Genomic DNA, 27,979 nt, shown 5'->3' with positions numbered 1-27,979 from the left:
AACTCCCAGAGACAGTTCCCCTGCCAACACAACACCCTCTACACACTCTCTCTCCAAGTCCCCTAGGACTCATCACCAAGCCAGGATCTCCACAGGGCAGCAGCTCCCTGACCCTAAGAGAAAACAAATGCCAAGCCAGTTGCATGGACCTACACCCTGCCTCCTGCCTCCATGAAGTCTGCTGCATATCTGGGAGAGTGAACCTGCTTGGCAAGAACAAGGTTTCTGCTGTGAGCTGGGACCATAGGGGGAAGACAGCCAAAGATGGGATGCTCACGTGATCCAGAAGAGGAGTAACGGCCACCACAGGCTGCAGAGAGAGAGAAGCGAAGTTAATGACGGGAAAACTGCTTTGGGCAGCTGGTGATTGGACAGAGGCGACATGTCACTGGCTGGGGATCCCCAGGGCCAGGATGGCTGGACTGCAGGGTGCAGCACACACATGCTAAGGACAGGCATCCTGGCCCATGCTACTGCCCCAGTAGTGGGGGCAGCAGGACAGGGAGGGGCAAGAGGGGAAGGGAGGAGTGTAGGGCCCCTGGGCCTGACTTACCACAGTGCTGACTCATCTCCTGCCTCACAAACTCTCGGATCTCTTCTTCCTGCAGAGCAAAGAGCCGAGTGAAGGGACTGGACGGAGGTGCTCCCTCTCCCTGCCAGGGCAGGGGCACCTCAGCAGGCCTGGGGACCAGTGGAGGGAAAGAGCCCCCTCTCTCCACTTCAGTCCATGAGCCAGACACAGAGGAAGCTGGTAGAGGGGAAATCCATCCTGCCAAGCAGGAGACCAAGCCTGGAGTGCAGGTGCCAGCTCTGGGGGAGGGAAGTACACCACTGGGGAGGGCCACACCAGGGCAGTGCTGAGGGGGTAGGAGCAATCCTCACCATCATGCCAGGCTCTCCCTTCTCTCCTCTAGGACCTTCAAGGCCTGGGTTCCCCTGAAGACAACCACAACAGGGAATCAGAGCTGTGTGACGAGGGCAGCAGCTCTCTAGGCCAAGACAGCCTCGCTGCAGAAGCCCAGGGTGGGCTCAAGGTTCAGCTGGCAAGTCAGGGCATCCTACCACAGACACGCACCTGCTCTCCTCGCTCACCAGGGATTCCTGGGACTCCTCGGGCTCCTGCCACCGACTCCCCAGAGGGGCCTCTTTCACCCTGTGGCAGGAACACACCATGAGAACCTGTCCAGATTCATGTCTAGGGTTGGGCTGCTGGAGGGATCCCGCAGACCACGCACAGACCCACCCCCTCCTCCCAGAGGCTCTCGTGGGTGCAGAGAGGGCACTAGGGCCACAGCTGCCAGCTGGCTTAGCCCCACCTGTTCTCAGCGGTTCCTCAGCCAGATCCAATACATTAGGCTCTACTCCCCAACAAGGGGAGCTGGGGTCCCCTGGCCATGGGAGGAACCCAGCTCTGAGGGAGAGCCCCCCAGGCCAGCCCTGGGCAGTGCTGGAGCCAGTCTGGGGAGTGAATAGAAGGTCCTGGGAACCACCCGAGCCCAGTGCTTCCAAACAGCCCCAGCGAACACCGCACCCTTGTAGAACGCTATGGCAGGCCCTTGCCAGCATTACTGAGGCCCCAGAGCCCCCCAAGAGACAAGGTAACCATCCCAGAGATACAGAGGAGCCAAGGCAAGTACCAAACTCAGGGGCAGTGACAAAGCTCTGGGAATGGAACTCAGGAGCCCTGACTCCCAGTCCCAACCACTGGGCAACACTGCCCTTGCCCCCCGCAGACTTGTCTTTGCCCGTTGCTTGCTGCACTGGAGCTTGCAAAGGGAGAGGCTCCTTCCCAGAGTCTGTCCCTGGTATTTGTTGCCAGGTCCCTCCTCGCTGCCCTTGGGATGGGAAGATGCCAGGAAGAACTGAACCAGATGGGGAAGAGGAACCTCCACAAACTGGCTTGCGAATCCTGTAGGCACAGGCCAGAGGCCACTGCTCCCACCTGACCTAGGCAGGAGGAAGGGGAGGGGCTGGGTTTTGGGGTCCAGTGCTCTTCATTGTGGAGGCAGGGGCTGGCCATCCAGAGGAAGGTGTCTGTGTAGTGGGGACAGGGTTCTCACCTTCTGTCCTTGAATGCCCTCAGGGCCCTTGGGTCCAACGTTCCCTGGCGGGCCGGGTGGCCCAGGGGCTCCATCGCTGCCCCTAGGCCCCGAAGCACCTATAATACCTGGAGCACCCTAGGGAGAGAGCAGAGAGTCAGGCAGGGCATGACTGCTGTTCCACACATGGGGAGGCCAGAGTGCAGATGCCGCTAAGCCTGGCACCAGGCCCTCATTGGGTCAGCATAGGACAGGCCTGTTCTACATGCCACAGACACGGTGCCAGCACTCACTAACTTATCATGAGACTTGTGACAGGTGGGTTTGCTTTCCTTAAAGCCCCAGCTCCTGGAATCCTGTGACTATGTGAGCACCTCAGCATGCATGAAACCTGGTAATATTCCAGCCTCCCAGCAACAGAAATGAGCTTAAAAATACAACCTGAAAGCTCAGAAACCAGAAGGAACCACACACTGGCCATCTGTAACCCCTTGAGATTTGCAAATCAGTGCTGTGATTCCTGAGGGTCTGAGGCCCGACTGGGAAGCACCAGCGTTAGTGACAGTGTCCACCCTTCCCCCTCTGGGGGCAGGATGACAGCAGGGCAGGTCGTGGATAGTCCGAGCCAGACCTCCCAGGCTGGGTCTGCTCTCAGTGGCTAACAGCTCTACACCTGGGCTGACCCTGCTGAAATCCTGCTTTCATCCCAAAAGCACTGGTCCTGCCAGGTTGGCATCCTGAGGATGGCAGGAATTTCAAGGGGTTCAAGCCAGTTTTGGGACCCTCATCTCAGGTATACAATCACCACGGGCCTTCTGACAGCTGACTCTGTCTATACATTGGGCAAAGTGTGGGCCTGGACAGCAGCCAACAAGCACTTGAAAGCTCCCAGGCAATCAGGAAGCTGCAGGCACCTCTGCTGGGCCATCAGGCTAGGGCTGAGAGCTGCTCTGGGAAGGTCACCAGAGCCCCAAGCACTTAGGAGCAGGCGCTGACCCTGTCAAAACTCTCACAGACATCCAGGATGGGAACACAGCTTTTCATGTGACATAACTCACCCGGTCCCCCTTCTCCCCCTGGTCTCCTTTGGCTCCTTGCTGTCCATCAAATCCCCTGTCACCCTGTGAAAGTAAAGAGCCAGATGGTGTTTCTGTGTGCTTTGGGGGAGGGAGATGGAGGTAGATAGTACCTATTGGCAAAGCCCCCAGTGTGGGGTATGGGTACGGATTCCCAGGATGTTAAAGCTCATTTCCCTATACAACAGGGTACTCAAGGCATGGCCTCCAGAGTGATCCTCATGGCAGCCAGCGAGAAAGAGTCTGGCATAGCATGGAACCAAAGCTGCCGGCACGCCACATGAAGCTGCTGGGGTGAGGAGGAGGGCAGAGCTTCCTCCCTGTTGGAGCAGATGGGACCCTCTTTGGGGCTTCTGTGCCCGCAGCATGCAGCTCCCGGATGAGTAGGCAGGGAGGAAAGCACCTCCACTTCCAGCACAGGTGAGGGTAGGACAGGGACCTGGGAGACCTCCTGCAGATCCTGAGCAAGGCATCCACATTTGTGTGCTTGGGCTGCCCTCCCCAGAGCTCAATATGCAGGGCAGAGCTGTGGCACAAGGCCCTGAAGACTTTGGGGCCTCCACTACCAGCACTGGAGACCTCCATCTCTTGGTGCCCAGGACCATGGGCATGTATCAGTTAATTAACACGAGCTCCAACCCAGGCACCGGAGTGGGGAAACCAGGCAGCCACTTCCCTCCCTCCCCGATTCATGCCCCCACTTCCCTACCTTGGGGCCCATGAGGCCTTCTTTCCCAGGGATCCCTGGGGCTCCCGACATGCCCAGCTCTCCCTAGAGAAACAAGCAGAGGTTCATTAGGACTGCCAAAGCATGCTCCCCTCAAAGTGCCTCGGTGCCAGCTGTGTGCTTACCGGCTCACCCTTCCGTCCTGGCAGTCCTGGTCGGCCTGGCATCCCTGACTCCCCCTACAGTGGGCAGAGGAAAATGTGTCAATAGGGACAGCAAGAAGGGAGGGAAAGCAGCTTGACTCCTGCCCAAACACAGGGGCTGCAGGGCAGGACCAAGCCGAGGCATCTTAAAGGTGCCTCTTCCTCTGCATGCAGGTCCCTTCTGCAGCCCGGCTCTGCCCCTGGGGCTGGTGCTGCTCCTGGACACCATCCAACCCAGCAAGCAAGCTAGGCAGTTGACAGCACAGCAAGTTTGGAGCCAACCTCACCGGCTCCTCCAATGGGTGACTCCAACGGGCCCCAACCCTTCGGCCTTTTCCCCTTCAGAACCCCCAGAGCATGAGATCAATTCTACATGCTACCTGTGGCAGGGTGCTTTTAAGCCTTCCTCAGAGGCACTGGGTGTTGCTGCTGCCAAAGCTGGGGGTTTTGACTGGGGTGTCCCAGTGCTCCTGCTGGATCTTAAAGCTGGAGGTTCCTGGTTAGAGGGTCTTGCGCCTCTATTCAGGGCCAGGGCAATTGCCATATATGGGTTCAGGAAGCAATTTTACCCCATGGTCAGGTTGGTCTGCACTGTTGGGGTTTTCACTTTCCTCTGCAGGTGGGGGGAAGGGAAGGGGAAAAGGTGTGGCCCTCTGCCTGGGATCTGTTGAGCACATATAAGCAACCTTTTATAGAAGGAGGACACTGGCTGTCATGATTTCCCTGCTTTATCTGTGACAGATGAGGGCACTCTGTCTTGCGCTGTGTCAGCGTTGTTGATGGCAGTCATACAAAGAGTTTAGATGATGGATTGTACAGGATAGTTTGGACAGGGCTGATCCTGCCCCAGGCAGGGGTTGGACTAGATGACCTCTGGAGGTTTCTTCCGGTCCAACGTCTCTTGGACAGAGATGCTGCAAGGCCCTTCTCCCAGAGATAACTCCTGTGGCACATCCAACCCACAGCACCGCCCCACCTTCCTGCCACACTGGGATCCACCTCTGGGCATGAGCTGCTGAGGCTGGAGAGGGGACCCTGGCACTCACCTTCTCCCCCTTGCTCCCATCCTGGCCGCAGGCTCCCTTTATTCCCCTTTCTCCCTGCAGGGAAGAGCAGGGGTCACAATATCACAGAGGGGCAGAGACAGTTTGCTCCCAGCACTTGGCCCTGCTTTGAAGGGGGATGCTAGGCACCACAGACAGGGTTTGTTCTGGGCCCCGGGTTTCAGGCTGAAGCAGGACTGCCCACCTTGCAGGTGGTGCCACCACATCAGAGCCTGGGAAGCTACAGCCCCTAGGAAGAGGGCACAGAGCAGTGCCCACCCCATGGCAAGCCTGAAGCCTGGGGTCTCCTGGGACCATCCTCAAGCCGACAGGGAGAGAGGCCTCTGTTTTCCTCTGCCATACCCAAGCACTGTGCCAGGCTCAGACAGGTGGGGCTCTCCTATGGTCACATGGGAGGTAGACTGAGGCAAACTCCCCACCTTAGGACCACGCATTCCCATCGGTCCCATGTCGCCCTTCTCTCCTCTTGTGCCAGGGATCCCATCCTTTCCTGGCTGCCCCTGAAGGAAAACAAACACAGAGTGACCCTGGGGCTCAGCTCCCAGCACATAGGGGCCATAGCAGAAAGGGGCTGGACCTCACCGGCTCTCCAGGCTCGCCTGACTCACCGACTTCACCCTGCAAGAAGAAAGACACCTGGTCAGGGCTCGCAAGGCTGTGGACATCAGTGAGGCCACATACACACAAACAGGTATGGTCGGGGGCAGTTTGAGCTTCATGTGTCAGTGAGGGGCCCCAAGCACGCACTGCCCAGGGCTGTGTGCATGGCTAGGTATGTGCTCATGTCTGGCAAGGCCATGTGTCAGCAGCGGGTGAGTGTAGACAGGTTACAGCTTTCTGTGTTTGGCAGGCACATGTGTTCCCTGCCTAGCATGCGCGTGCGTGCGCGCACGCACGCACACACACACACACACACACACACACACACACAACCCCCACTCCTCTACCCCATGTGCAGGCTCAGGCCTGCCTGTGGGAACACCCTTACCTTCTGCCCATCAGGGCCCCGGGCTCCTGGGAAGCCTGTGGAGCCCTTCTCGCCCTGCTGCCCCTTGACACCCTGTGGGGCAAAAGAAGAGGTTACACTGCCTGGCATGAGAAAAGTGCCCCCTGTTCCCCTGTACCCGCAGGGGCATGGATCTGCAGTGTCCCAGGGGAAGGAAGAGGTATCAGCCACTGTACCACTGTGTGACAACTGGGGCTGGGTGGGACAGGGAATACCAAGCTATCCCTGGAGCTGTTCCTGCACAGTCCCACACTGGGCCATGGCCCAGCAATGCCCCAGTGCTGGCTGCAGCTCCAGGCCCTGAAGCTCCCACAGATACAGGTCTAAAGCCCCTGCCGCACACCAATTCCTCTCCCCTGCCGAGGGCTCACATACCTTCTCGCCTGGGAGGCCCTGGTCCCCTTTGTTGCCTTTATCTCCCTCGTTCCCCTTCAGGCCCCGATCTCCCTGGAGTGGGGAGGAGCAGAGGAAGAAGAAGTCAGACCCCCACAGGGGCAAGGATTTGACATGCAAGGAAGACTCAGATGGGAAGAGGTCTTGGGCAGAACCTGGCTGTAGCTAAAGGGAGATGGCTGAGGAGGCCTGTGCGGGAAGATCTGCACAGGTCATGCAGGGCTAGAACCACCAGCACAAGTCTCCCTGCTGGGGTAAATCCTCCCCTCAAAGGGAAGGACATGGCTCTGGGAAGAGCCTATACCCACTCCGGCCCTGGGGAATGGGAATCCATCTGGGCTGGGGCACTCACCGGTTCGCCCTTGTTGCCACGGGCCCCCGCTGGTCCCTCAATGACAACGGTGTCACCCTGCACAGGGAAAAACAATGCAGTGAGAGATCAGCATGTACCTTCTCCAAGCCCTGCCACACTGCAGCTCCCAACCCCACCAGCTTAACAGCATCACGTGCTGCTGCCCACACAGCTGTCTGCTGTCTATTGTGGCCAGTTCCCCAGTGTCCACTGTGTGGTGGACCTCACTGCAGCACAGGAGGGGCCACAGACCCTGCCAACATGGCTGTGAGAGTGTGGGGGCTACTGTCAACTGACTGGGCTGCTCCAGGGCCAGGAAGAGGTCATGATGGGCAAGACTCAATACTGACAATTGGCACTGGGGGCAGACAGGCGGTAGCAGCAATGGGGGCACAGCAACAGATGAATGAGGCACTCACCTTATCTCCCTTTAATCCCATTGGTCCCACGTCTCCCTGTGGGGGAAGGCAGTACAGTGAAAGACCTACCTCATGTGGGGTGGGAGGGAGTCCCATCTCAGCCAGGACCCACCCGGGCACCACAGCCCCATGCTGACACTCCTCCCCAACTGCCTTAGGGCAGGGAGGCAAGGAGCCAGACTCCACCAGGCAGGAGGGGATGAGGGTCTCTGGAAGGAGACCCTCAGACTGGACTTGAGGACGGTGTTCAGGATGGGCTGACTATCTGAACCAGAGGCTTGGAGAAAAGCTGAGCTGGAGGGAGAGCTTAGGCTTCCCTGGAGACAGCCCATGTCCCAGTGGGTGGCAGGGAGACATCCAGGGGCAGCTCCCTGCCTGCCCATCTCCAGCCCTGGCCTCTGCTGGGATGCACCAGGCAAACAAGGGCTCCCACAGTCACCAGACAGTGGGAGCGGACTGAGGGGACCTCCCCATCCCCAGCTGCCCCTTCCTTCCCCCCCAGCACTGTCCTTACTTTGTCACCTCGCTCCCCTCGGTTCCCAGGCAGCCCCTAAGGAGAAAAGAGAAGGGGAGTTACAGTGCCTGCCTGGGACATGAGCAGAGCAGAGCCCCAGCAGGAGGGGCAGGCAACAGGTGGGAGGGGGGTGCATTTACCGCAGGCCCACGATCGCCCTCCAGCCCTGGGCGCCCATCTTCACCCTGCGAAAAGGAAGATGACAATGAGACAGAGCTGGGAAGTGGGGGCAAGGCAGGGAGGCATGCTCCCTGTGCAGGAAGAGGGGAGAGACGCAGAGCTCAGGGCAGGAACCCGAGCCTGAGGAGGTCCTGGGCATGGAAAGCCTCCTGGGTAGTCAGCACAGGGCTTGTCTCAGACCCAGGCACAGGGTGGGCCCCAGGGGCTCCCTGTTCCACAGGCCACACTTGAGAGGAGCCATGTTACAGCCCAGAGCCAGGCTGTGCAGACTTCCCAGAGCTACAATGCTGTCCCTGGGAGCTGCCTCATGGCAATACTGGGTGCTGGCCAAGGTGGGGTGAGCAGGGTCTGAGTGATGGTGTGAGGGAGGGGAGATACGCACCCGAGGCCCTGGGTCTCCTCGCTCGCCTCTGGCTCCTGGCAGTCCTGTCCCCACATCTCCCTGTCACACAGGGAGGGAGAGAGAAAGGCCCATCTGTGACCCTGCAGCTAGTGGCAGCCTGCTTGCAGTGGCTTGAAGCAAATGCCCTGCTGCGGTTGCCCCGCTCCACAAGCTGCCCATGCGCTCCATCCCAGCTGCCCCACACCTCTGAGCCTGGGCCCCAGCCACAGCCCCTGCCACAGATCTCCTGACATCACAGTGCCCAGGGAGAGGTGTGCTCCCTCTCTGCACTGCTCCCCTGAAGCTGCCCAGGGAGGATCCACCAGCCACCTGCTCCTTGCCTGCAGGGCTCTGTGTCTTTGCTGACCCTTGCTGTTGGCTGGGCATGTGGCAGGACAGGCACTTGCTTGTCCCTCTCGGCCTCCACAGCCGCGTTCCACTGTCACCCACCACCCCCATGCTCTCAAACACCAGCTCCTGCAGAGATGGCAGCTGCACAGGAAGGAGGGCAGTCAACAGGCCTTGGCAGGGAGGTCCAAGACACCCCAGAGAAGGTGGCAATAAGAAGCCTCTGCCATCACCTGCTGCATCAGCAGGGCAATCCCAGGTGCTCCCCACAAGCCTGGCTCCTTGGGGAGATGGGGGTTCATCCCAAGAACCCACTCCAAGACTCCCACCCAGCCCACCCAGAGCAGCAGAAGCTAGATGCAGTAACAGGTGTAACCAGAGCCTACCTTGTCCCCCTTCAGTCCTGAGATGCCTGGGGTCCCCTGAAAGGAAAGAGAGGCAGATCAGTGCCTTCCATAGCTCCTAGAGTCTGCTCCACCAGAGGCAGCACAGTAACGAGGCAGCTCACAGCCACCCTTTGTGACCCCCTCACACACCTTTCCACCCCTCTGGCCCTGGGTGGCAGCAGTGGCACAGTGGGGCTAGCTGATGGAGAGGCCTTCAGCTGAAGGGGAGCTGTTTGTCCACACACGCCCAGTGAAGCAGCTCAGAAATGCCCATAGGGACTTGCTAGCCCTGCCTTGAGTCTGGAGCAAAGCATGGACTCCAGTCCCCAGGGACGCTGGGGCGAACGAGAGATTTCTCTGTCCAGCAGCCACACCAGTAGCCCACCTGCCCTCACCACAGTCACAGCCACTTTGAGTCAGGTCCATGGTCCACACTCATGTAGGCCTCTCAGTTCTGGCAAAGCCTTCTGGGTGTGTCTGAGTCTCAAAAAGGCTCCCCGTTGGCTCAGTCCCCCACAACCCTGGGGTGAGCTAAGATTTCCCAGGGGCAGCTAGACTAATCCTGCAGATACTCACAGCATCCCTCTCCCCCAGGATCCCCTACCCTCCGAGACACATAAGGAGGTGGGGAGTTAGGGAAGGCAGTGGCTGTGCTGTATGAAAGCCAGGTGCCATCCTCCTCCCTCCTCCTCCTCCTACCAGGCTGCAGCCAAACCCAGCCCCTGTGTTGGGTGGCATCAGACATCTGGTACTCACAGCTAGCCCTGGGGGTCCTGGGGGACCTGATGGTCCAGTGGTGCCATCTCTTCCAGGAAAGCCAATCAAACCCTTGAAAAAAGCACCAGTCATCAGTAGAGGCCCTGGCATTGTGGAGTCACTGCTTCACTACAAGTCAAGGCCTGGGGCTGCCCTGGCACTGAAGGGAGCCTGGAGAAGGCCCCACCCAGCAGAGGCCAAGCCTGGGCACCAGGGCAGCTCTCCTTCACTGAGATCCCAAGGACAGGGCCCACAAGCAGGCCACCCAAAGAAAGCAGCTCCAGGGCTGCTGCTGCTGCAGCACTGAGCAGGGTTGCAGGCAGGGAGGCTCCTGGGTCCCACCAGCATGGAGAGGAGAATCCAGCTCAGTTAGGGCAGGTGCTGCCATGTTGGAGTCACACGGCCAGCAAGCAGGGTAGAGGAATGAGTAGGGGAAACACACTGAGTCCTTTGAGGGGACACTGCTGGGTGCCCTGACAGTCCAGGATGGGAGCTGGCAGAAGGCATCAAGACAGGGGAGGGCCAAAGAAGTCCTATTCAGTCTTTACCACTTCTTCTTCCCATGAGCCTTGGGGCTCCAGGGTTGCAGGGGCCCTACTGGCCAGAGTCAAGGAGCCCAGAAACATCTCACAGACTCCAGGGACACTGTGCAAGCTGCCTTTGTACCACACATGGTAGGGCCAAGCCTAGGGCAGCTGCTGGGTCCCTGCTGTCACACTGCTGACTGACCCTGGCCCTGCCACCAAAGTGGGGGGGGGTCCCCACAGCCTGAGCTGGGGCCCCTTGTTTTGGCAAGGGTTGGGGGAAGAGGGGGAGAGCTGTCACTGTATGAGCAAGTCATACGAGGAGAGGCTGAAAGATTTGAAACTGTTAAGCCTGAAGAAAAGACAACTCAGCGGGGACTTGGTGGCAGCCTATGAGTATATAAGGGGTGCACAGAAGGGCCTGTGGGAGCATCTGTTCACCAAGGCCCCCCAGGAGAAGACAAGAAACGATGGGCATAAACTGACTGAAAAGTGCTTCAGACAGAACATACGGAAAAACTTCTTTGCAAGTTGAGTGCCAAGGGTCTGGAACAGGCTCCCCCCAGGGGTGGCACCTTCACCCACCCTGGCAAACTTCAAAAAATATCTGCACACACATCTTCTTGGAGTCATCTGATCCCAGCAGTCTTTTCTGTCCAAGTGCAGTGGGGCTGGACCCAATGATCTTGTAAGGTCCCTTCCAGCCCCTAACAATTATGAATCTGAATCTATGAAACTCAAGGCCTAGGCCTGGCACATTGCTTACCCTCTCTCCTGGAGCTCCTGGGGGCCCTGGCTGTCCATTTTCTCCCCTCAGGCCAGGCTGGCCTGGGGTCCCTGCAATGCCTGGTGAGCCCTGGGGTCCTGGTGGGCCTGGCAAACCAGTGTCCCCCTGGCATGGAGACAAGAAGGCAGAGCTGCTGAGCCTGGTGCTGGGGGAGGACTCATGCAGCTGGCTCTGGACCACTAAGGATGGAACAGAGGGCCAGGGCCAGGGCCAGTGTCCCCATCAGGAGACTGGGGGTTTGGTGGGAAGAGGGAGGCCTGGGGGAGTGAGTGGGGGGAGTAGCGGTGGACTGGCCAAGCACCAAAAGCAGGGGAAGGGGCTTGGGCTTGGGCAGGGAGGGCAGGGTGAAGGCTGAGACAGGGGAGGGAAAGCCTGATGCCTGCCCCCTGTGCAGTACCAAGGGATCATGAACTCTCCCTGGCTGGGGGTCTCCGGGGGGTGTCATCTTCCAAGCAAGTGCTTTGGAAAGGTGGATCAGTGCCAGGAACCCAGCAGCACAGCAGGGAGACAAGCACAGGGAAGGGAAGAGGCCAGCCAGGGGCAGCATCAGGACCAGAACCCAGGTGTCCGGATTCCTTGTCTTGCCTTGCGGCTCTGTAAGCACTGTCTGTGCAAAACCCGGGCTAGCAAAGCTCCCAAAGAGGTTACCTTCAAGCCAGGAGGCCCGTCCTGCCCAGGGGGTCCCTGCAGGCCGATCCCAGGCAAACCCTGAATGGGGCATGGGAAAGAGAAATGGTAGGTTGTGAGCACACTGAGCAGGTGGCCCTGGGTATGTGGGAGTGAGGAGGGGCTGACAATGGTCCCCAGGGAGTGAGGTGGTAGGAATAGGCCAGCTACCAGCAGGGCAATGCCCATGTCACAAGCCATGCCAGCTCTGCAGGTGCTGCTCCTTGCTGGCAGCCTGACTGAATGGGCCCTGGAGAAGGGGTTCCCTGGATGTCCCTCCAGGGCCAGGGACACTGGCAGTGTCATTTCCACAGCCCCAAGTGCCAGGTTTAAGCAGGGCCTTGCCTGGCCTCTTCAAACTGGCCGGTCACACCGGCTGGTCATGGTGGGCTCTGGGTGCCCATGCTCCAGCTCGGGAGGACTGGGGGACACGCACCTTCTCCCCTTTGACTCCATGCGATCCTTTGGCTCCCTGTTAACATACAAACATGAAAAATACAGTGAGACCAATGCTGTACATTTGTACACACGTGTGTCAACACATGGGCTTGAAGGCACCTGTATGCAGCGTGGGGCTGAGCAGGAAATGGGGAAGGACACCACCTGCCTCCAATCCTGGCCTCTGCTATCCCCATCTCTGGCCAAATCCCTGCCCTCCTTCTGCATGGTACTTACATCTTCCCCAGGGTCTCCAGGCTCCCCTGCTCTTCCAGGCTCCCCCTGATGGAAGAGAAGAGAGACAGAGACTCACCTATGGGAAATGGACTGAGCCAGATACTCGTGGGAGACAGTGAGCAGAGAAGAGGCCCCTGGAGGGGCAGGGCTGTTCCTCACCGTATCACCCCGGGGGCCAGGTAAGCCTCGATCACCCTTGGGACCCTGTGGAAGAGAGTTCAGAGTGGTTATTGGGGCAGGGGCTGGAGGAACAGGAGGGGGAAGGTACGGGAAAGATTCACTTACAGGTTTTCCCAGCAGGGCCCCATCCATCTGCCCAGGCTCACCCTAGAGAGAAACACACAAGGGTCAGCACTTGCGGCAACCCCACTGCGCCCCCAGAGTGCAGGTTGCCCGGCACCCCTACAATGTGAGCCCTGGGCTTCCCACCCTCCTCTCACCCGTGGCTGCCTCCAGAGCTCCCTGGCCAGATTTCAGGTAACACCTGAACACAGGGGCAGCAGAGCACTAGGTCTCCAGCCTACCAGGTGTGGGCTGGTGAGGGGTTGGCTTGTTCCAGGCTGCTGAAGCCCCCCTGACTTTTTGGCCTCTCTTAGCCACTCACAATATTATTATTGCACCTGCAGGGCCAGAGGGGCAACAGAACACAGAAGCCCTGGTTCTTTGTCCTCCTATCCCCCCTAAAGCTTCCCATGCTGATTTCTATAAGGTAAGCCCCCAGTAGGCCTCTTACCTTCTCACCCTTCATCCCAGGAAGCCCGACAGTGGCCTAGAGACAGGGGAAATATGGATGTTTAACAGTAGTGGTGCTGGGGAGTGCTCTCTCACCATGGGGCATGAAGCAGAACACAAAACCTTCCTGCTTCACCAATGCTTAGGCACAAGGATGGTAACACCCCCCCATATCAGCAAGGTGACCACAACAGCTGAGCCCTGGGGCTATTCCTACCACTTCCAGGCCTGAAGCTGGAAGCTTACATTGAACCAAGGCCCCTGGTGCCCTTTCCCTAAGGGACTTGTATTAAGGATTCCTGCAGCAGGAAAGAATGAAATGACCTCCCAGCCTCACAGCCCACCACTAAAACATCCCCACCACAGGCTGGGAGCAGGGCAGGCCCCTGGCTCCACCTGCCCCAAAGCTGGGCTCAAGAGGTGGGCATGGGAGGCAGGGGCATGTGGGGAACGTCTGCTCCAAAGCCATGGGTGGGGGGCTGGCTTGGCCCCACTCCATCTCGCAGGGCTGGGTCTTGCATGTCTTACTGCCACGGGCTGCAGGGAGCTGGTACCATGCCACTGCAGGCTCCAAAAATAAGATGGGGAGACCATATCTCACTCACCTGCCCTGGGGGCCCAGCGTTGCCTGGCTCTCCTTTGGGTCCAGCAGGGCCTGGTGGTCCTGGGACGCCCTGGCATACAATCCACATAACCATTAGCCTTGACCTGAGGAAGGTGGGATGGGTGCTGCCCTGCCCCACCTTCCCACCCCCTGCCCCCACACCACCCCCTCTGCTCCACTGCCACCACATCAGCTCCCCGTGTGGGGAGCGGGTATGACATCAGAGGTTAATCCCATGGGAGAGCTGACTTCAGTTGTCTGCACTCTCCTACCCATCCAATCCTGGTAGTCCTCCCATGTGCCAGGCTGCACTGGCAAAGCTACACAGCCCCAGATTACCAGCCAGGCTGTTGGCACTGTGTCTCTGTAGCCTGCAGCACAGGGCCCTCCTGTCTCCTCCAGCTGGAGCCGGCCTCACCGAGGCAGGAGACTGCCCCGAGAGTCCAGAGCCAGGGCACGGGGGGGTGAGACCCAGTGTAATGGGATGCAGCATTTCCAACCTGTGCAGTCACTTGAGAACCCAAGTGATGGGAACAGCTTGAGCCTGGCTGCCACGGCCCTTCCCACTGGAGTGTCTGGTACCCAAGGAGCCCGTCCTGCCAGCCCCCTCCAGACACGTACCATTTTTCCTGGCAGCCCTGCCTCTCCCTCCTTCCCTGGTACACCATCTCTGCCTGGCACGCCGGGCTTTCCACTCTCCCCCTAGGGAACAGGAAGGACACTACTGAAGAAACTGGGGCCAGCAGAGCAGACATTTCACACCAGAGCTGGCCCCTCTTCTGGGTTTCCATGACCCTGAGAATGGAAATGAGAGCTTCATCCACAGATGGGACAAGGGGGTGCCAGGGCCTCGCCTGCTCTACCAGCAGGGCCTGGTATGTGGAGACTGAGAGCCAGGATGGCAATGGTGGGACACAGGGAGGGCCAGCAGCCAAGCCATGCCCATGGGGAAGGGACCATGCCAAACTCACCACTTGTCCTGGCAGTCCTGGCATGCCCTGTGGTCCCTATTGAACAAACACATGCAGGAATCAAACAGAGAAGGAGGAACAGAAACCACCGTCCTGGGGTGCAGCATGGAGATGACTCCTGCTCCACACCTACTACCTACCACGAGGCCAGGGGGCCCTGGTGGGCCTGGGAGGCCGACATTGCCCTGGGGACCAGGCAAGCCCTGAAACAGAAGGAATGTACATCAGAGAGCTGTGGGAGCTGCCCCCTCAGGACAGCAGGGAACAGTACCCACGGAGCCCAAAAGGAAGGGCCCTGTCATGGCAGGACTGTACCCCTTAGAGAGGTCCATGCCTGCCTGAGACCGAGCTAGGGTCAGAGCAAGTAGAACAGACTGCTGATGGAAGCTGTGGTCTCTCCATCACTGGAGGTGTTCAAGAACATGCTGGACAGCCACTGGTTGGGGATGGTCTAGGCACAGCTTTGTCTGTTCTACTATGGGTGTTTCCCAGGCTCCTGGGCTTTTCTGGGTGCCTCCTCCTTCCCTTTCTGCTACATGCATTAGGGTGTTTTTTAAACCTTCCTCAGAGGCATTGGGTGTTGGTTACAGCCAAGGCTGGGGAACTTGACTGGGATGTGTCACGTTCCTGTTGGGACTCGGGACTGGGAGTCAGAAGTTCCTGCCTAGAGGGTCTTGTCCCTCTGTTCAGGGTCTAACCAATCACCATATTTGGGGTTAGGAAGGATCTTTACCCTATGGCCAGATTAGTACAGATAGTGAGGGCTTTACCTTCCTTTGTGGCAGGGGCTTGGACCTTTACCTAGGATCTCTTAACTGTGTATTAACAACCTTTTACAGTAGCAGAACATTGCCTGCCATGGTCCCCCTGCTTTACCTGTGGCAATTTAGGGTGTTATGTCTTGCATTGCATCAGGGTTGATGGTAGTTTTACTAGGAAGTTAGATTATGGATTTGTACAGGATGGTTGGGATAGGGCTGCTCTTGCCTCAGGCTGGGGTTGGACTAGATGGCTGTTGGTCCCTTCCAGCCTGACTTCTTTAGGATGCTATGAAGTTGGGCTGGGACGGCTTAGCTACTCACCCGGACGCTGGCACCAGGCTCACCCACATCTCCCTGCAAACAGAAACTTTGGCATTAGGATACCCCACCCCTGGCAGAGATAACACTCCAAGGCCCAGAGCTGAGGGTAGGCCCCAGGATTGGTCACACCAGCTGTGGGCAGCTCAGAGGGACATCAGCAGAGATGGGCCTGCCGGCATCAGCTCCAGCAGCATGCAGCCTATGGCCTACTCCTGGACCTCTCGGGGCTCCAGGATGATGAGAGGTACGTGCCCTTCTGGCAGGTCCCTAAAGCTCTGCTGCAATGTAGGAAAGCTGGTTGGATTTGGGAGCTGGGCATGATAGGGTTCACTGGGGCACTGGTCTTGGGGAAGTCCTTGCCCTGCAGGAGAAGTCCAGTAGCCGCACAGGGCGATGCCAGTTCTCTGGAACCAAAGCTCTCACCAGCTTCCGTGAGACCTGGAGGCTGTGGCACCACTTGAACATTGCCATGTGGGCTCAAGGGCATGGCACCCATGGCCTGCTTGGAACCAGAGCCCCTGGAGCCACCCACCCACTGGAAGCACCTCTTCAGCACGCGAACTGGGCAGGGGGCAGGTGCGTGCCTGCACGGACACACACACACATGCATGCACGCACACGCACACACGCACACACACACACACACACACAGAGTGCTGACACCTCATACCCTCCATGGCCTGGGGGCAGTGTAACCTTCTGCCTGGAGCTGGCAGCTCTGTAGCGGGGTGAACACAGAGTCCACAGGGCTGCACCTCACCCATGTGTACCCTGTGTGGAACCTGGTAGCCCCCCAGGGAGGTGAAAGCCATGCTCTGATAGCCAGTGACAGTGCTTGCTTGGGCCAACCCAGCCCCTCAGAGATGACCTGAGTTCAGTATGGGTAAGTGGACTCCAGGCAGAGGTTTTAGCCCCCAAGTGGACTGAACACCTGGCATAGGACGTACCTTTATTCCAGGTGGGCCCTGAGCACCTGACAGCCCAGCGGGGCCCTGCAAGGAATGAGGGGCAATTACCTCCTGGGACAGCCAGCCCCAATGTTCAGGAACAGCATGCACACAGTGATCAGCAGCCTCTCGTCTGCTTTGCTGTGTGGGAACTCCCAACCCACCTGCACCCTGGTTAGCAGGTTGGGCTTGGCACTGCCCAGCCCTGACCTTGCCAGTATTGTGGAAGGCTGCAGCATCAGCCATGCAGGGAACACAGAGTGGAGACACCCACCCTTCCTGGCTCATATAGAAGGTGGACGTCCCAATACCCCTTCCTGATGTGATCCCTGTGGCAGGGTAGGTGTCTGGGCACCCCCCAAACAGTCCCCCTCCCATCATTACAGCTGCCAATTCAATACATGCACTGAATTTAGGCGCTGCCATTCTCAGCACTCAGTGCAGGAAGTGACATGTACTTACAGGGGGGCCTGGTGGCCCAGGGTCTCCCTGGCTGCCCTGCAGGAAAGGAGAGAGACAGTTAGTGCTGGGTACAGAACCCTGGGGCAGGGGGAGCTGATCACCTCCTGCCTTGCAGGGCTCAGATGGGCCAACAGGGCTCTGGGCTTTGTTCAGATTGAGAGCTTGAGAAGGGGGCAGTGGCTGAACTGGCCCCAGCATTTTACCTGCCATGAGAGCCCCTGCGCTGCCCCATAGCCAACTCTCCCACCCCTCAGAAGGGGGCTGACAGAGTTACACTCATGCTGCCCATGTGATGAGTGGGGCCAGCCCAGCTGGGCCCGGGGGCTCCCCACCACCAGACACAGGCCGCCTGCTGCTTCTCAGATTCTGCAGCACGAGTGCAGCAGGGATGCTAGGGCACTGTTTGGGAAATGGCAGAGAGGGGTGCAGGGAGCTGGTTGGTAAATCCGTTATTCTGGACCCTTCTCTGCAGCACCCACCAAGGCTCTCAGGGCACCTGGAGTGTGCAGTTACACCAGGGAGGTGCAGCGGTGTCACAAACCCCAGACAGGAACACTGAGGCCCAGAAGTGGGCAGGAGACTTTCCTGAGTCCGAACCAGCACCAGACCCTGCATCTCCTAGGTCATAGGCTCTGCTCTACCTCCGAGGGAATGGATCTGCCTCCCCACACCAAACTCCCAAAGCAAACAGCTCCAGCTAGGAAAACCACAGGAGGGGGGCACACTGGCTGCCATGCAGGGGTGGGAGGACAACACCTACCGGTCGGCCCAGGACTCCGGGGAAGCCGGGCAAACCCTGCAAAGAGGCAATTCAGAGCCAGGGGATTAGCGCTCCCAAAGCAGCCCCAGCCCCAGCCCCAGGCCAGGCCTGGTCTCCTGCGAACACACCACCAAGGCAGAGCTGCACAAGATAGAGAGAGCTTGGGAAGGCACCACAGACCATGCCCAGAACCAAGGCTGCTGCGGAGGTTACTTACAGCTGGGCCAGGTGGCCCCCTAAAGCCCTGCGGGCCCTGGATGGGAGGGAAGGACACAAAATGGCAACAGCATGAGTGGGAAGCACAATTTGGCAAGGGGCATGAGGGAGAGGGGTATGGTGGCCCTGGGGCAGAGGGCCTGCTGCCTAGGGGACATCTTCCAGGGCAGTGCAGGCACTTGGGTGCCTGGGGATGCAGCAGAAAGCCTTGTGCCTGCTCCAGCCCATGTGGCATGGAAGACACAGACGGAGCATGCAAAACACGAGGAGCTGGTCTCGGGCTCCCTGGTCTCTGTCTGGCTGCTCCATTGGAATTGCAGCCTGTCCCCCTGTGGTGCCAAAGGACACCTCATCACCCTGTGGCCAGGGTGACTCTGAGCTTGCCCAAATTGAGGAGTCTGAGGAAGGGGCTGTGTTAGGTTCCTGGGCACCTCACAGAAGCTGCCATCTCCTGGGGAACAGGGATCTTGGCTGGGTCTGATGATGCAGAGATGCTGGTTCTGGACTGCACCCCAAACAAACCGAGCTGCCTCCCATCTGCTATCCGTCAGGCACCTGGTTTTCAGAGTCCTCCCTCTCGCCCCACCCCTCCCATCTGGCACTCGCCCCCATACTTACCGGCTTCCCTTCTGGTCCCGCCAGGCCTCGTTCTCCTGGAAGGCCCTGCAGCAGATGAGGCAATGAGCACACAGTCCACTGCTCCTCAGCACCACGGAGGGCTGCACACAGTGGCTGCTAATCCAGCCCCCCTGGGCTTGGCCAGCCTTGGCTCCTGACCCACCATCTGGCTCATCCCAGTGGTACTCACCGGGCTGCCATCCCGGCCTTTCTCGCCAGCCTCTCCCCTCTCTCCCTTCTGCCCAGGGTCACCCTGAAAATCAGAAGTGCAGCACATCATGTACAGCAACAAGTCACAGTGAGCCACCCTGCTGAGCCCCTGCCACAGCTTACCCTGGAGGCCCTCTTTCTAGGGCTTCTCTGATACTCTGGGGAGACAGCAGGGCTCTAGGTCTCTGAAAAGGGGGTGTCTGAGCATCCCTAATGCCTGGCACACACGCGCGCACACACGCGCATGCACACACGTGCACCCCCCCCACACACTGTGTTTATGTGAGGGCCCTACAGTACAAGGCAGCCTTCTCCAGCTGTGAGGTCTGTGGGAACAGCTGGCTTGAAGGTCTTGGGCCTGAGATGCCCTGCCTGTACACAGTTTCTCCCATGCACTAGCACCCACCTGCCCCAGAGGGACTCACTCAGGGAACACGAGGGGGTCCATGCCCATCTTGGGCATCCAAGGTGCCACCCAGCCCATGGCCTGCGGGCACCAATGCGGTCAAGAGGAAGGACAGCAAAGAGAGGGTGAGACGAAGGTGAGAGAGTCAGGTGTGCCAGGAAGGAGATGCCCGTGAGGGAGACGCAGCCAGAAGAGAAGGCACCAGCAGACTTACTATACTCAGACCTTATCTCCTTTGGGTCCCCGCTCGCCGTCCACACCGGGCTCACCCTGCACAGGGAACAGCAGTCAACAGGGGGAAGCCTGGCTCAGCTCCTCACTCCTTAGCTCCCAGCCTATGTCTAACCCATGGGCACCTTCCCGGGGCTCCAGCTCCTCTCACCCTCTGGTACTTGTGAGTCCCAGCTCATACCCCAACCCCACCGCCGGCAGGGGCAGGGCTGCTGTCTGCACAGCCTCAGCCTCAGCCTCAGCCTGCTGTTACTCCTCTAGTAACAGAGGAAGTGATGGGTTGGCTCCAGGGGTGATGTGCACCTGTTTCCATGCTGGATGCCCTGGTTTGGGACAGGTCCAAGCCCTACAGCTCTGACACAGCCCACGAGAAGAGAAATTCCACTGCTGCTGCCCTGAAGCCCCTCTGGGGACTCCAAACCACCCAGCAACACCCCAGGAGCTCAGCAGAGGCTGTGCTGCCACCAAGAGGGGGTCAGGAAGGCCAAATGTCCCTGCCAGACAGCAGGTTCTACATGCAGGCTCCTGTGGGAAAGGCTGCTGATGCAGGACCTCATCCCACTTGGCTGGATGGCAGCAGCATGGCCCTCCTGGCACCATGCTGCAGCTCTTGGGTGAACCTAGAGGGAAGGGAGAGCTATTCTCTCCACTTCCTGCCATGCCTGGGATCTATTTCAAGACCTGGCAGCCCTGACTGGGACAGCTGTAACATGTGGGCACAAAGTAGACTCTCCTTGGTACTAACCCTGGTTCCCTTGGGTCCGGCGGGTCCACGGTCCCCTGGAAAGCCTGAGAGACTGCCATCTGTTATATCCACCTGGAGGTAAGAGCACAGTGAGAAGGGGCAGCCATAGCTGCCAGTGCCCCAGCTCCCCCACGTCCGGCGCTCTCCCAGGGAGTCTGCTTCCCTAGCAGGGGCTTGCCCACTCTCTGATGCCCCAGCAGGGCTCTTGCTCAACTACAGGAATTGCCACACAGGCCAGGCTGGCAGGTCACCAAGTCCAGTTGTCAGACCCAGCTGCTTTAGAGGAAAGAGCATGATAGGCTCATAAGAGGTCACTTATAACCCAGAGACACAGTTATGACTCAGAAGCTGCCCAGAGAGTCAGTTCAGCCCCAGGCCTGGGGTGGGGAGGGGTTGGCAGGTACCTTGGAGGCAACAGCACGCACTCTTCCATCATGCTCTGTGCCAGACCTAACCCCAAGGGACTCAGGACAGGTCCCTGAAGGTAACACCCAGAAATTGGAAGCTGGTGGCACAGACAGGTTCAGGGAATAGGGATGTCACCCATGACCATGAAGATGTGTATTGATCCTGTCAGACAGGTCTGAGGGCAAAGCCAATCCTGCCAGATCCCAGGGACGGGAGTGGTGCTGGCACCTGCTATCCCAGAGGGCAGGACACAGTGCAATGTGTCCTGGGACACAACTGTTTCCCAGTTTGGGCAGCCAGTGGCCTTGTGGCTACTAGCAGTGGCTTCCCCTGGTACCTGTCTGAGCTACCAGCAGCACAAGGCCCGATGGGAACACAGGGCCACAGAACATGAAGAGGACCAATGGCTCGAGGGAATTGAAGGGCAATAACATTGAATCACAGGGGATCACCTTCACTGGCTCTGTCCTGCCGGCCCTTCCTCCCCCAGCCCAGTCCCAATGGGCACAGCTGTCCAGATCTAAGCATCTGCTGGAGTGAGGCTAGCGGTGTGATAGGTGGCCACAGGGTGCTCACTTTCCCAGGTACACAGTACATGGTCTTTCAGCTGTCATCCCACCAGCCCAGGGAGCCCGGGTCTCAGATTCCTAGGTGATGGCTCAGAGCCAAACACAGTGCCCACAACAGGTCCCCAATTCCTTCCTGGTCCCTGCAGCCAGCCAGGGAGTAGCCAGGCTAGGGAGAATCACTCACCTTGGGCCCTGGGGGCCCGGGAGGACCCGGCTGGCCATCTCTGCCCTGGCAAAGAGACAAACAGGTCAAGAGGCAGAGAGAGGAAAGCTCCCGAGGGCACAGAGAGGAAGCCAGTCCCAGGGGATGAAGAGCCACAGGGCCTGAGCCCAGAAGCAGGCAGCCCTGGGACACCAGCCCACAGCGGGGAGAACTGGGAGGGCAGGAGACTGTCCTCCAGACACCTCCCAGGGCCCCAGACCCCAGAGACCTTCCTTTTTGCAGTCACAGCTGCCCTTGCAGGACAGCTGCAGCATGTTCTACTCCGAGACCCCACATGAAGCCCCAAGACCTGTCCAGCTAGAGATGGGCACTGCCAGCACCCCTAGAAAAACCTTTCCCACTACTGGACATACCAGCTCCCAGGGCTCTGGCCACAGGGTGAGGGCTGGGGCTCTCACTGGGAGCCATCAGCCTTCAATACTCAGCAATGCATCCTGAGTTCAGGACACCATGCATCTGTCCTGGGGCTGAAGGACTACAGCCCTAAGGCTAGATGTCACCATCACTGAATGTCACAGGTAAGAACCTGAGCACACACACACGGCCACCCCCACCAGGTCACGGCATATTTGCAAGCCACAGGGATGGCAGAGGGCACCAGCCTCACTCACCTGCTCGCCTCGCTCGCCCCTCTCGCCCTGCAAAGCAAAGGTGGTGGTGGGTCAGTGCAGCCAACTCCAGATTGTGGCTCTGCTCCCAGGTCCCCAGGAGGCAGGCACAGCAAGGCTGGCACTTTGAGTCCCACCCAGACAGGGCCCATGCAGAGTCTGCCAGGCAGCTGAGGTCCTCCCCTGGCAGAGATGGGGGGAACTGGGAGCCTGCTCACTGAGACCATCTACTCCCAATGCCAGCCTCAGCAGAAAGGCTCTACTCCCTGTGCTGCCACCATGCACACAGCAGTAATAATCGCCCACAGAAGCCAGGGCTCACAAAACCAGCAGTGCCTCAGGGAGAGGCAGGCTCCTCAGCAGGCCCCCAGCCCCTCCTGGACAGCAGAGACCTTCACAGGCCCTGCAGTGAGATTGCCGCTCCAACCCTCTCCCCCACCTTCCTGGCTTTGCTCACCTTCTCGCCAGGCCTGCCAGCCTCCCCGAGCTCCCCGGCCCGGCCAGGCACCCCAGGGATTCCAGGCTTGCCAGGCTCCCCGGGCTGGCCAGGAGGCCCCTCTGGACCTCGATCTCCGACGGCACGTCCCACGGGGCCTTGGGGACCGGGGGGACCCTGGTCTCCTCTGTCCCCCTTGGGGCCTCTCTCTCCAGGGAAGCCCCTCATGCCCTGCAGAAAACAGCACAGTTCAACTGGCTCTGATGCCAGGTCCACCACTCACAGTGCGAGCTGCCCCTGCCCTGCCAGAAGCTGCCTTTTCCTGGCAGGCTCTTGCTGCAGCGATGGGAAGCTCAGGCCTTGGGGCTGGCTGGTTAGCACTGCAGTTACACATGTGTTGTGAGCCACATGTCAGCCTGAAAGTGCAGAGACAGGCTTCCTTCATAGGCTGCCCCAAGCAATGGGCTTCAGCCCAGGACTGGATGGACCCCCGCAAGAGGCACGGACAGTTCAGTCTCTGTGGCTAGTGAGCCATGGAGTCACTGCCCATTACTAGGGAGGCAATGGAGCCTGCCATTCCCTAACACTGGAAGGGTCACTTTCTGGGCTTTGCTGGTTGCCGGAGGGGGTTGGGGAATAGCATTCTCCCCTCCCACTCCCCCACCGCTGCATGTCATGGTGCTTTTAAGCCTTCCTCACGGGCAATGGGTATTGGCTGCAGCCAAAGACGGGGACTGACTGGGGTGTGCTGGTGCTCCTGCTGGGACCCAAACCCAGATATTCCTGGCTAGAGGGTCTTGCCTCTCTGCTCAGGGCCAGACCAATCGCCATATTTAGGGTAAGGAAGACATTTTATTCCATGGTCAGATTAGTACAGACTATGGGGGTTTTGCCTTCCTCTGCAGTGGGGAGCATGGCCTTCTACCTGGGATCTCCTGAGCATATACTGGCAACCTTTACAGAAGTAGGACATTGGCTGCCATGGTCCCACTGCTACCTGTGGCTACCTATGATAGGCCTACCCGTGGCAGGTTAGGGGGTTCTGTATTGTGTTATGTCAGGGTTGACTGTGTTGTTTTGCTAAAAGGTTAGACGATGGATTTGTATGGGATGGTTTGGATGGGGCTGATCCTGCCTCAGGCAGGGGTTGGACTAGACCTCTGGAGGTCTCTTCCAGCTCTGCTTCTCTGGGATTCAATCATCTGAGCAGCACAGACAGGCCCTTCATAAAGAGGCATCTTATCTGGGCCCTGTCACAAAGCCCTTCGGTTCCAGGGGAGGGTTACACGTGGAGAGGAAACCAGGAGAGCCCAGTATGGGCCGTGGCCCTGGCACAGATGTGCAGGAGAAGGGAAGGCATCTGCACAGGAGAGGCATGACAGAGACCCCCCACTATGTGCAGGAAGAACCACAGTGCCTGTTAGTCCAAAGGCTTGCTGGGATTTCAGGAACCTCCATCTAGGTGTGATGGAGTCAAACAGCCCTGAAGAGAGGGTGCCAAGAGGTCAGGTCAGAAGAACCTGAGCCATAATTTGTTTGGACACCAAGCAGTTCCACCTCTGGGGCTGGCCATGACCTGAGGTAGAGCCAGTTTCAGAGCTACCCGAGGAGGCCGGTGGGATTTTCCCAGCTGATTCTCCCAGGGGACTCTTGGTTGATGAACACCTCACCCTCTCCCTCCCCTCTGCAGCCTTAGTGCCTGCAGGCTTCTCCCACTCTCACCTCTTTCCCTGGGGGTCCCGTATCACCTGCATCCCCTTTATCACCCTTGTGGCCTCTTCGTGGCTCCTGGAAGGATGGGATCAAACCGCTACTCCCATCATAGGTTCCCAGGATCTCTCGGAGTAAGGAAAGCTTTGGAAAGAGAGAAGGAGTGTATCCTCTTGTCACACTTGCACATGGGAGACATGGAGCATGGAACAAGCAGCTGGGTTATAGCAGGGTTGGCAGGGTGTGCTGGCACTGCTGGGAGCCCATGGATTACTCCTGACAACCTTCAGGGAAGATGTCACTCCATAGGCACAGCCTACCCCTGCCATACACCTATCCACAATGGCACTGCTGGGAGCCAGGGCCACCTGCCAGAGCCTCTGGCTTTCCTCATCACTGCCACGTGACTGCCGCTCCTTCAACCCCTGCCCAGTGTACTGGGCAGGCGCCAGCACCATGCCCCACCGTGCCTGATGGCTCTGGCTTCCTCTCAGGCAGCCATCTCCCTGGGCCTTGGCCTCCAACAAGAGCCATCAGCACCTGGTCCCTCTCTGTCCATCCCAGCCTGGGCTCACTGATCACCAATGGTCAGAGGGACAGGCCCCTACTTCCCCCAAAGTGGGTGCCCTATTTGAGTTGCCTCCTGGCTGTTGCTTTGCTTTTTACCTTAATCCCATAGGTCTCCAGGGCCCGTTCCACACTCTAGAAAAGGGAAGGAAAGAATGAGAGTAACATGGAGGCAGAAAGCAGGAGGCTCCCACTCCCTCTGTGGGTCATGATTCCAGGGATCAACCCCCTGTCTTCCCCAAGGACAAAGCTGGAAAGATGAGCAGACACCCAGGTCACCCTGGGAGAAGGGGGTCAGTGGCTCTCCCTCTTTGACAAGTGTGGGACACCAAGGAACAAGTGTCCCCATCAAGGAACTCACCAGTGTTGACCCAGGGTCACCCCGTGGTCCAGGAGTCCCAGGATTCCCCTATGGCCAGGGAAAGAAGGAAAGTAAGGCCAAATGAAAACAGTAATGCTCAGTGTTGGCAGCACCAGGGTGGAGGGAGCTGCCCTGGATAAGCTACAGCCAGAGCAGAGTGACTGGGTGAATATGGGGTGTGTGGAGCAGACAGACTTGTGTCCCCTGGGGGCAGAAAACCTCACTCCATGGTCAGCTGTGTGAGGCTGGAGAGTCACCCAGACCGAGGCTTACCCTCACCCCACCACGGCCACTTAACACAGTTCAAGACAGGATCCACGTTCTGCCATGACAGCCTGCTCAACACCTCATTCAGCACCATGGGAGCACCGTACTGAACTACACAGTGGGAGCAATTGTCCAGGAGGATGGTGTTGGCAGGTCACAGCCAGGCCCCCTCCCCATACCATAGCTGCTTCCCAGGGTCCCCACTTCCACAGTGCTGCAGGCTTTTGTATTACAAGACCTGTGTCCCAAAGTCATCCAAGTAGCAGGTTGTGCAGCCCAGTGGGAGCAGCTACCGGTGCTCTCAGGGGCTTCTTTGGGTTCTGGCAGTACCAACACACAGCACTGCACAGGGCTGTGCTTGTCCAGGCTGGTCTTGCTGCATCCACAAGCAGTAATTCCTAGCAGCAGGCCCCCGCCAGCTACATGCTGAAAGGGGTCTCCAGCACACACAATACTATTCTGCTGCAAGGGGAGGCTTGGCAAACACCGTCCCCCGCCCAGGGAATGCCTGGCATGGGAAGGTCCATATAGGGGGCAGAAGGGAAGTGAGAGGAGTCTGTTGTCTTCAGTTTGTGAAGTGGCTGCTCCAGAGGTTCTGGCTCCCTGTCCCAGCTTATGGGCTCCCCACTCTGTGCCCTAAAAGCAGCAGTACCACAGGCTGGGGCAGACTTGATGAAGCTGGCACCACTGGGCACTCACTGGTTCTCCACTGGGTCCACGGTCCCCGCGGTCCCCCTGAAACAGAGCAAGAGAAATCAGGGTCCCTGCCACCCCAGGGATGGGAACATGGGGTGTCACACAGGATTCTTTGCAACTCCCATGGAAGAGATAAGACCAAGAGGATGTAGCCTGGTGGAGCCTTGGGGAAGGTCAGATACCCGCATCCTCTCCTTGGACAGCAGAGGTGACCCTGTGACCCAGTGCTCTGCCCTTCGCTGGCCCTATGTCAGAGATCTCTGCTGCTTCAAAGATTCCCTGAGGTCTGGGCCAGGCATGAACCAGAGCTGGGACTTGCCCAGAGCCCCCACTGTCCTGAGGCATCTCAGAGAACAGCATCTGGGGCTGAACATCACAAAGATCCACACCCCTTCCCACACCAACCCACCACTCTCCACTGAGGCCCCCAAAGGGGCTCTTTTGCTAGGCCTTGCTCCTCCACAGGAAACTTCCCAGAAGACATGAGGCCAAACAGGCATGTGGGAAGCCAGGCACGGGGTCTGTACCAGCCAACTCTGACCCTTGAGGGCCTGGCAGCGGGTACTCTCTGGGAGGCCATTCCCACCCCATCCGACAGTTCAGATGGACTGCCAGGGAGCCAGGAGCAGCCATTGTCCTGAGGCTGGGTCTTTAGCAGCCAGAATCACCACTGCCTTGCAACACCAGGGTGTGTGGCAAAAAGACACTTACCTTCGGTCCTATAGGCCCAGGGTGGCCCGGTGTGCCCTGAAAGGTATACAAGAGCCCCAGTCAAACCCTGGAGCTGGTTTGCAGGACTGAGCATGGCTTACCTGCAGCCAGCAAGACTTGTGGACAGCCCAGAGCTGGAGAGAGGAGGATGTTGAGGGCCCACAGCTCATGGGCCCATGCAGAGGGGAGTGAATGCCATGACTGAGAGGAGGGACCAGCCCAGGCTGGGATTTCCCCTGCCCCTAGGTCTGCCCCCTCCAGCACATGCGATCCCACAGTGAGGAGTCCACTGGGCAGGACAGAGATGAGGTAGGGATAGGACAGCACAGTCACACTCTGTAGGGTTAGAGAAGGGCCCCCAGTCTCTGTGGCCTGGATGTGAGAATTCCCTCTGCTACCTAGATCTGCAGGCTCAGGGACCTGCCGTTGACAGGCCTGTTTCCCAGTTCAGCCATGCAAAAGGCAGCTGGTGGCTCACACAGGGACAGAGAGCCAGGATGCCTGGGTTCTGTTCAGAGTAGATTCTCCTTTCCAGGAGCTGCAACTCCCATCTATAACAGCTCTGGTCCCATCTGTCCCACACAGGTCCCCTGAACGCCTGGGCCTCTGGCTTGTGCTGTTGAGAGGGTTTGCCTGGGGTTAGGTACCTGGCCTGGGGATCCAACATGCCCTGGTATGCCAGGGAGGCCAGGTGGTCCTGGGGGGCCGGGTGCCCCACTGCCTCCTCGATCACCCTTGGTGCCCTCATGACCCTGCCAACAGAGAACAGAAGTATCACTGCCTGACGCTGACCCCAGCAGGGCTCATGACTGCTGATAGTCACATGGCTGGCAAAAGGGTGACCATGCCCAGGGCTGTCAGGGAAAGGCACCAGCCTTTCTGCCCCAGCCACTGCCCACTGAAGGTGGAGGCAGCACCTGGGAGCAGTAAAGTCAGAGGGCCACCAGTGTCTGTCCCACAACCCCCACCCCCAGGCTGCAGCTTATGAACCAGATCTAAAGC

The 27,979-nt window shown here is 58.8% G+C and overlaps 1 protein-coding gene across 1 annotated transcript in view; it reads right to left on the bottom strand.

Moving 5' to 3' along the window:
* COL7A1 (collagen type VII alpha 1 chain) overlaps nucleotides 1-27,979 on the bottom strand; it is an 80,504-nt gene that overhangs the window by 7,290 nt on the left and 45,235 nt on the right. The window contains exons 68-115 of the mRNA XM_090021147.1: nucleotides 27,625-27,729; nucleotides 26,978-27,013; nucleotides 26,270-26,305; nucleotides 25,304-25,351; nucleotides 25,042-25,077; nucleotides 24,388-24,519; nucleotides 22,687-22,896; nucleotides 22,233-22,259; nucleotides 21,583-21,627; nucleotides 20,422-20,493; nucleotides 19,671-19,715; nucleotides 19,020-19,082; nucleotides 18,830-18,874; nucleotides 17,996-18,031; nucleotides 17,236-17,271; nucleotides 16,774-16,818; nucleotides 15,827-15,859; nucleotides 14,885-14,947; nucleotides 14,745-14,780; nucleotides 14,395-14,475; nucleotides 13,775-13,843; nucleotides 13,171-13,206; nucleotides 12,723-12,764; nucleotides 12,597-12,641; nucleotides 12,438-12,482; nucleotides 12,199-12,234; nucleotides 11,745-11,804; nucleotides 11,076-11,201; nucleotides 9,786-9,857; nucleotides 9,030-9,065; nucleotides 8,296-8,355; nucleotides 7,874-7,918; nucleotides 7,734-7,769; nucleotides 7,220-7,255; nucleotides 6,801-6,857; nucleotides 6,431-6,502; nucleotides 6,038-6,109; nucleotides 5,632-5,667; nucleotides 5,469-5,549; nucleotides 5,032-5,085; nucleotides 3,968-4,021; nucleotides 3,825-3,887; nucleotides 3,098-3,160; nucleotides 2,061-2,177; nucleotides 1,076-1,153; nucleotides 883-936; nucleotides 554-602; nucleotides 278-310 (exon numbers count right to left, since the gene is read on the bottom strand). Coding sequence (XP_089877273.1) covers nucleotides 278-310; nucleotides 554-602; nucleotides 883-936; nucleotides 1,076-1,153; nucleotides 2,061-2,177; nucleotides 3,098-3,160; nucleotides 3,825-3,887; nucleotides 3,968-4,021; nucleotides 5,032-5,085; nucleotides 5,469-5,549; nucleotides 5,632-5,667; nucleotides 6,038-6,109; nucleotides 6,431-6,502; nucleotides 6,801-6,857; nucleotides 7,220-7,255; nucleotides 7,734-7,769; nucleotides 7,874-7,918; nucleotides 8,296-8,355; nucleotides 9,030-9,065; nucleotides 9,786-9,857; nucleotides 11,076-11,201; nucleotides 11,745-11,804; nucleotides 12,199-12,234; nucleotides 12,438-12,482; nucleotides 12,597-12,641; nucleotides 12,723-12,764; nucleotides 13,171-13,206; nucleotides 13,775-13,843; nucleotides 14,395-14,475; nucleotides 14,745-14,780; nucleotides 14,885-14,947; nucleotides 15,827-15,859; nucleotides 16,774-16,818; nucleotides 17,236-17,271; nucleotides 17,996-18,031; nucleotides 18,830-18,874; nucleotides 19,020-19,082; nucleotides 19,671-19,715; nucleotides 20,422-20,493; nucleotides 21,583-21,627; nucleotides 22,233-22,259; nucleotides 22,687-22,896; nucleotides 24,388-24,519; nucleotides 25,042-25,077; nucleotides 25,304-25,351; nucleotides 26,270-26,305; nucleotides 26,978-27,013; nucleotides 27,625-27,729 — 2,857 coding nt within the window. The remainder of the gene's footprint in view (nucleotides 1-277; nucleotides 311-553; nucleotides 603-882; nucleotides 937-1,075; nucleotides 1,154-2,060; nucleotides 2,178-3,097; nucleotides 3,161-3,824; nucleotides 3,888-3,967; nucleotides 4,022-5,031; nucleotides 5,086-5,468; nucleotides 5,550-5,631; nucleotides 5,668-6,037; nucleotides 6,110-6,430; nucleotides 6,503-6,800; nucleotides 6,858-7,219; nucleotides 7,256-7,733; nucleotides 7,770-7,873; nucleotides 7,919-8,295; nucleotides 8,356-9,029; nucleotides 9,066-9,785; nucleotides 9,858-11,075; nucleotides 11,202-11,744; nucleotides 11,805-12,198; nucleotides 12,235-12,437; nucleotides 12,483-12,596; nucleotides 12,642-12,722; nucleotides 12,765-13,170; nucleotides 13,207-13,774; nucleotides 13,844-14,394; nucleotides 14,476-14,744; nucleotides 14,781-14,884; nucleotides 14,948-15,826; nucleotides 15,860-16,773; nucleotides 16,819-17,235; nucleotides 17,272-17,995; nucleotides 18,032-18,829; nucleotides 18,875-19,019; nucleotides 19,083-19,670; nucleotides 19,716-20,421; nucleotides 20,494-21,582; nucleotides 21,628-22,232; nucleotides 22,260-22,686; nucleotides 22,897-24,387; nucleotides 24,520-25,041; nucleotides 25,078-25,303; nucleotides 25,352-26,269; nucleotides 26,306-26,977; nucleotides 27,014-27,624; nucleotides 27,730-27,979) is intronic.

The sequence above is a fragment of the Crocodylus siamensis genome, chromosome 11 (genome assembly GCF_052110815.1).
Source record: "Crocodylus siamensis isolate JL-2025a chromosome 11, ASM5211081v1, whole genome shotgun sequence".
Lineage (NCBI taxonomy): Eukaryota > Metazoa > Chordata > Crocodylia > Crocodylidae > Crocodylus > Crocodylus siamensis.
Note: the sequence above shows the minus strand (reverse complement) of the source record. Positions and strands in the feature narration are given on the sequence as shown.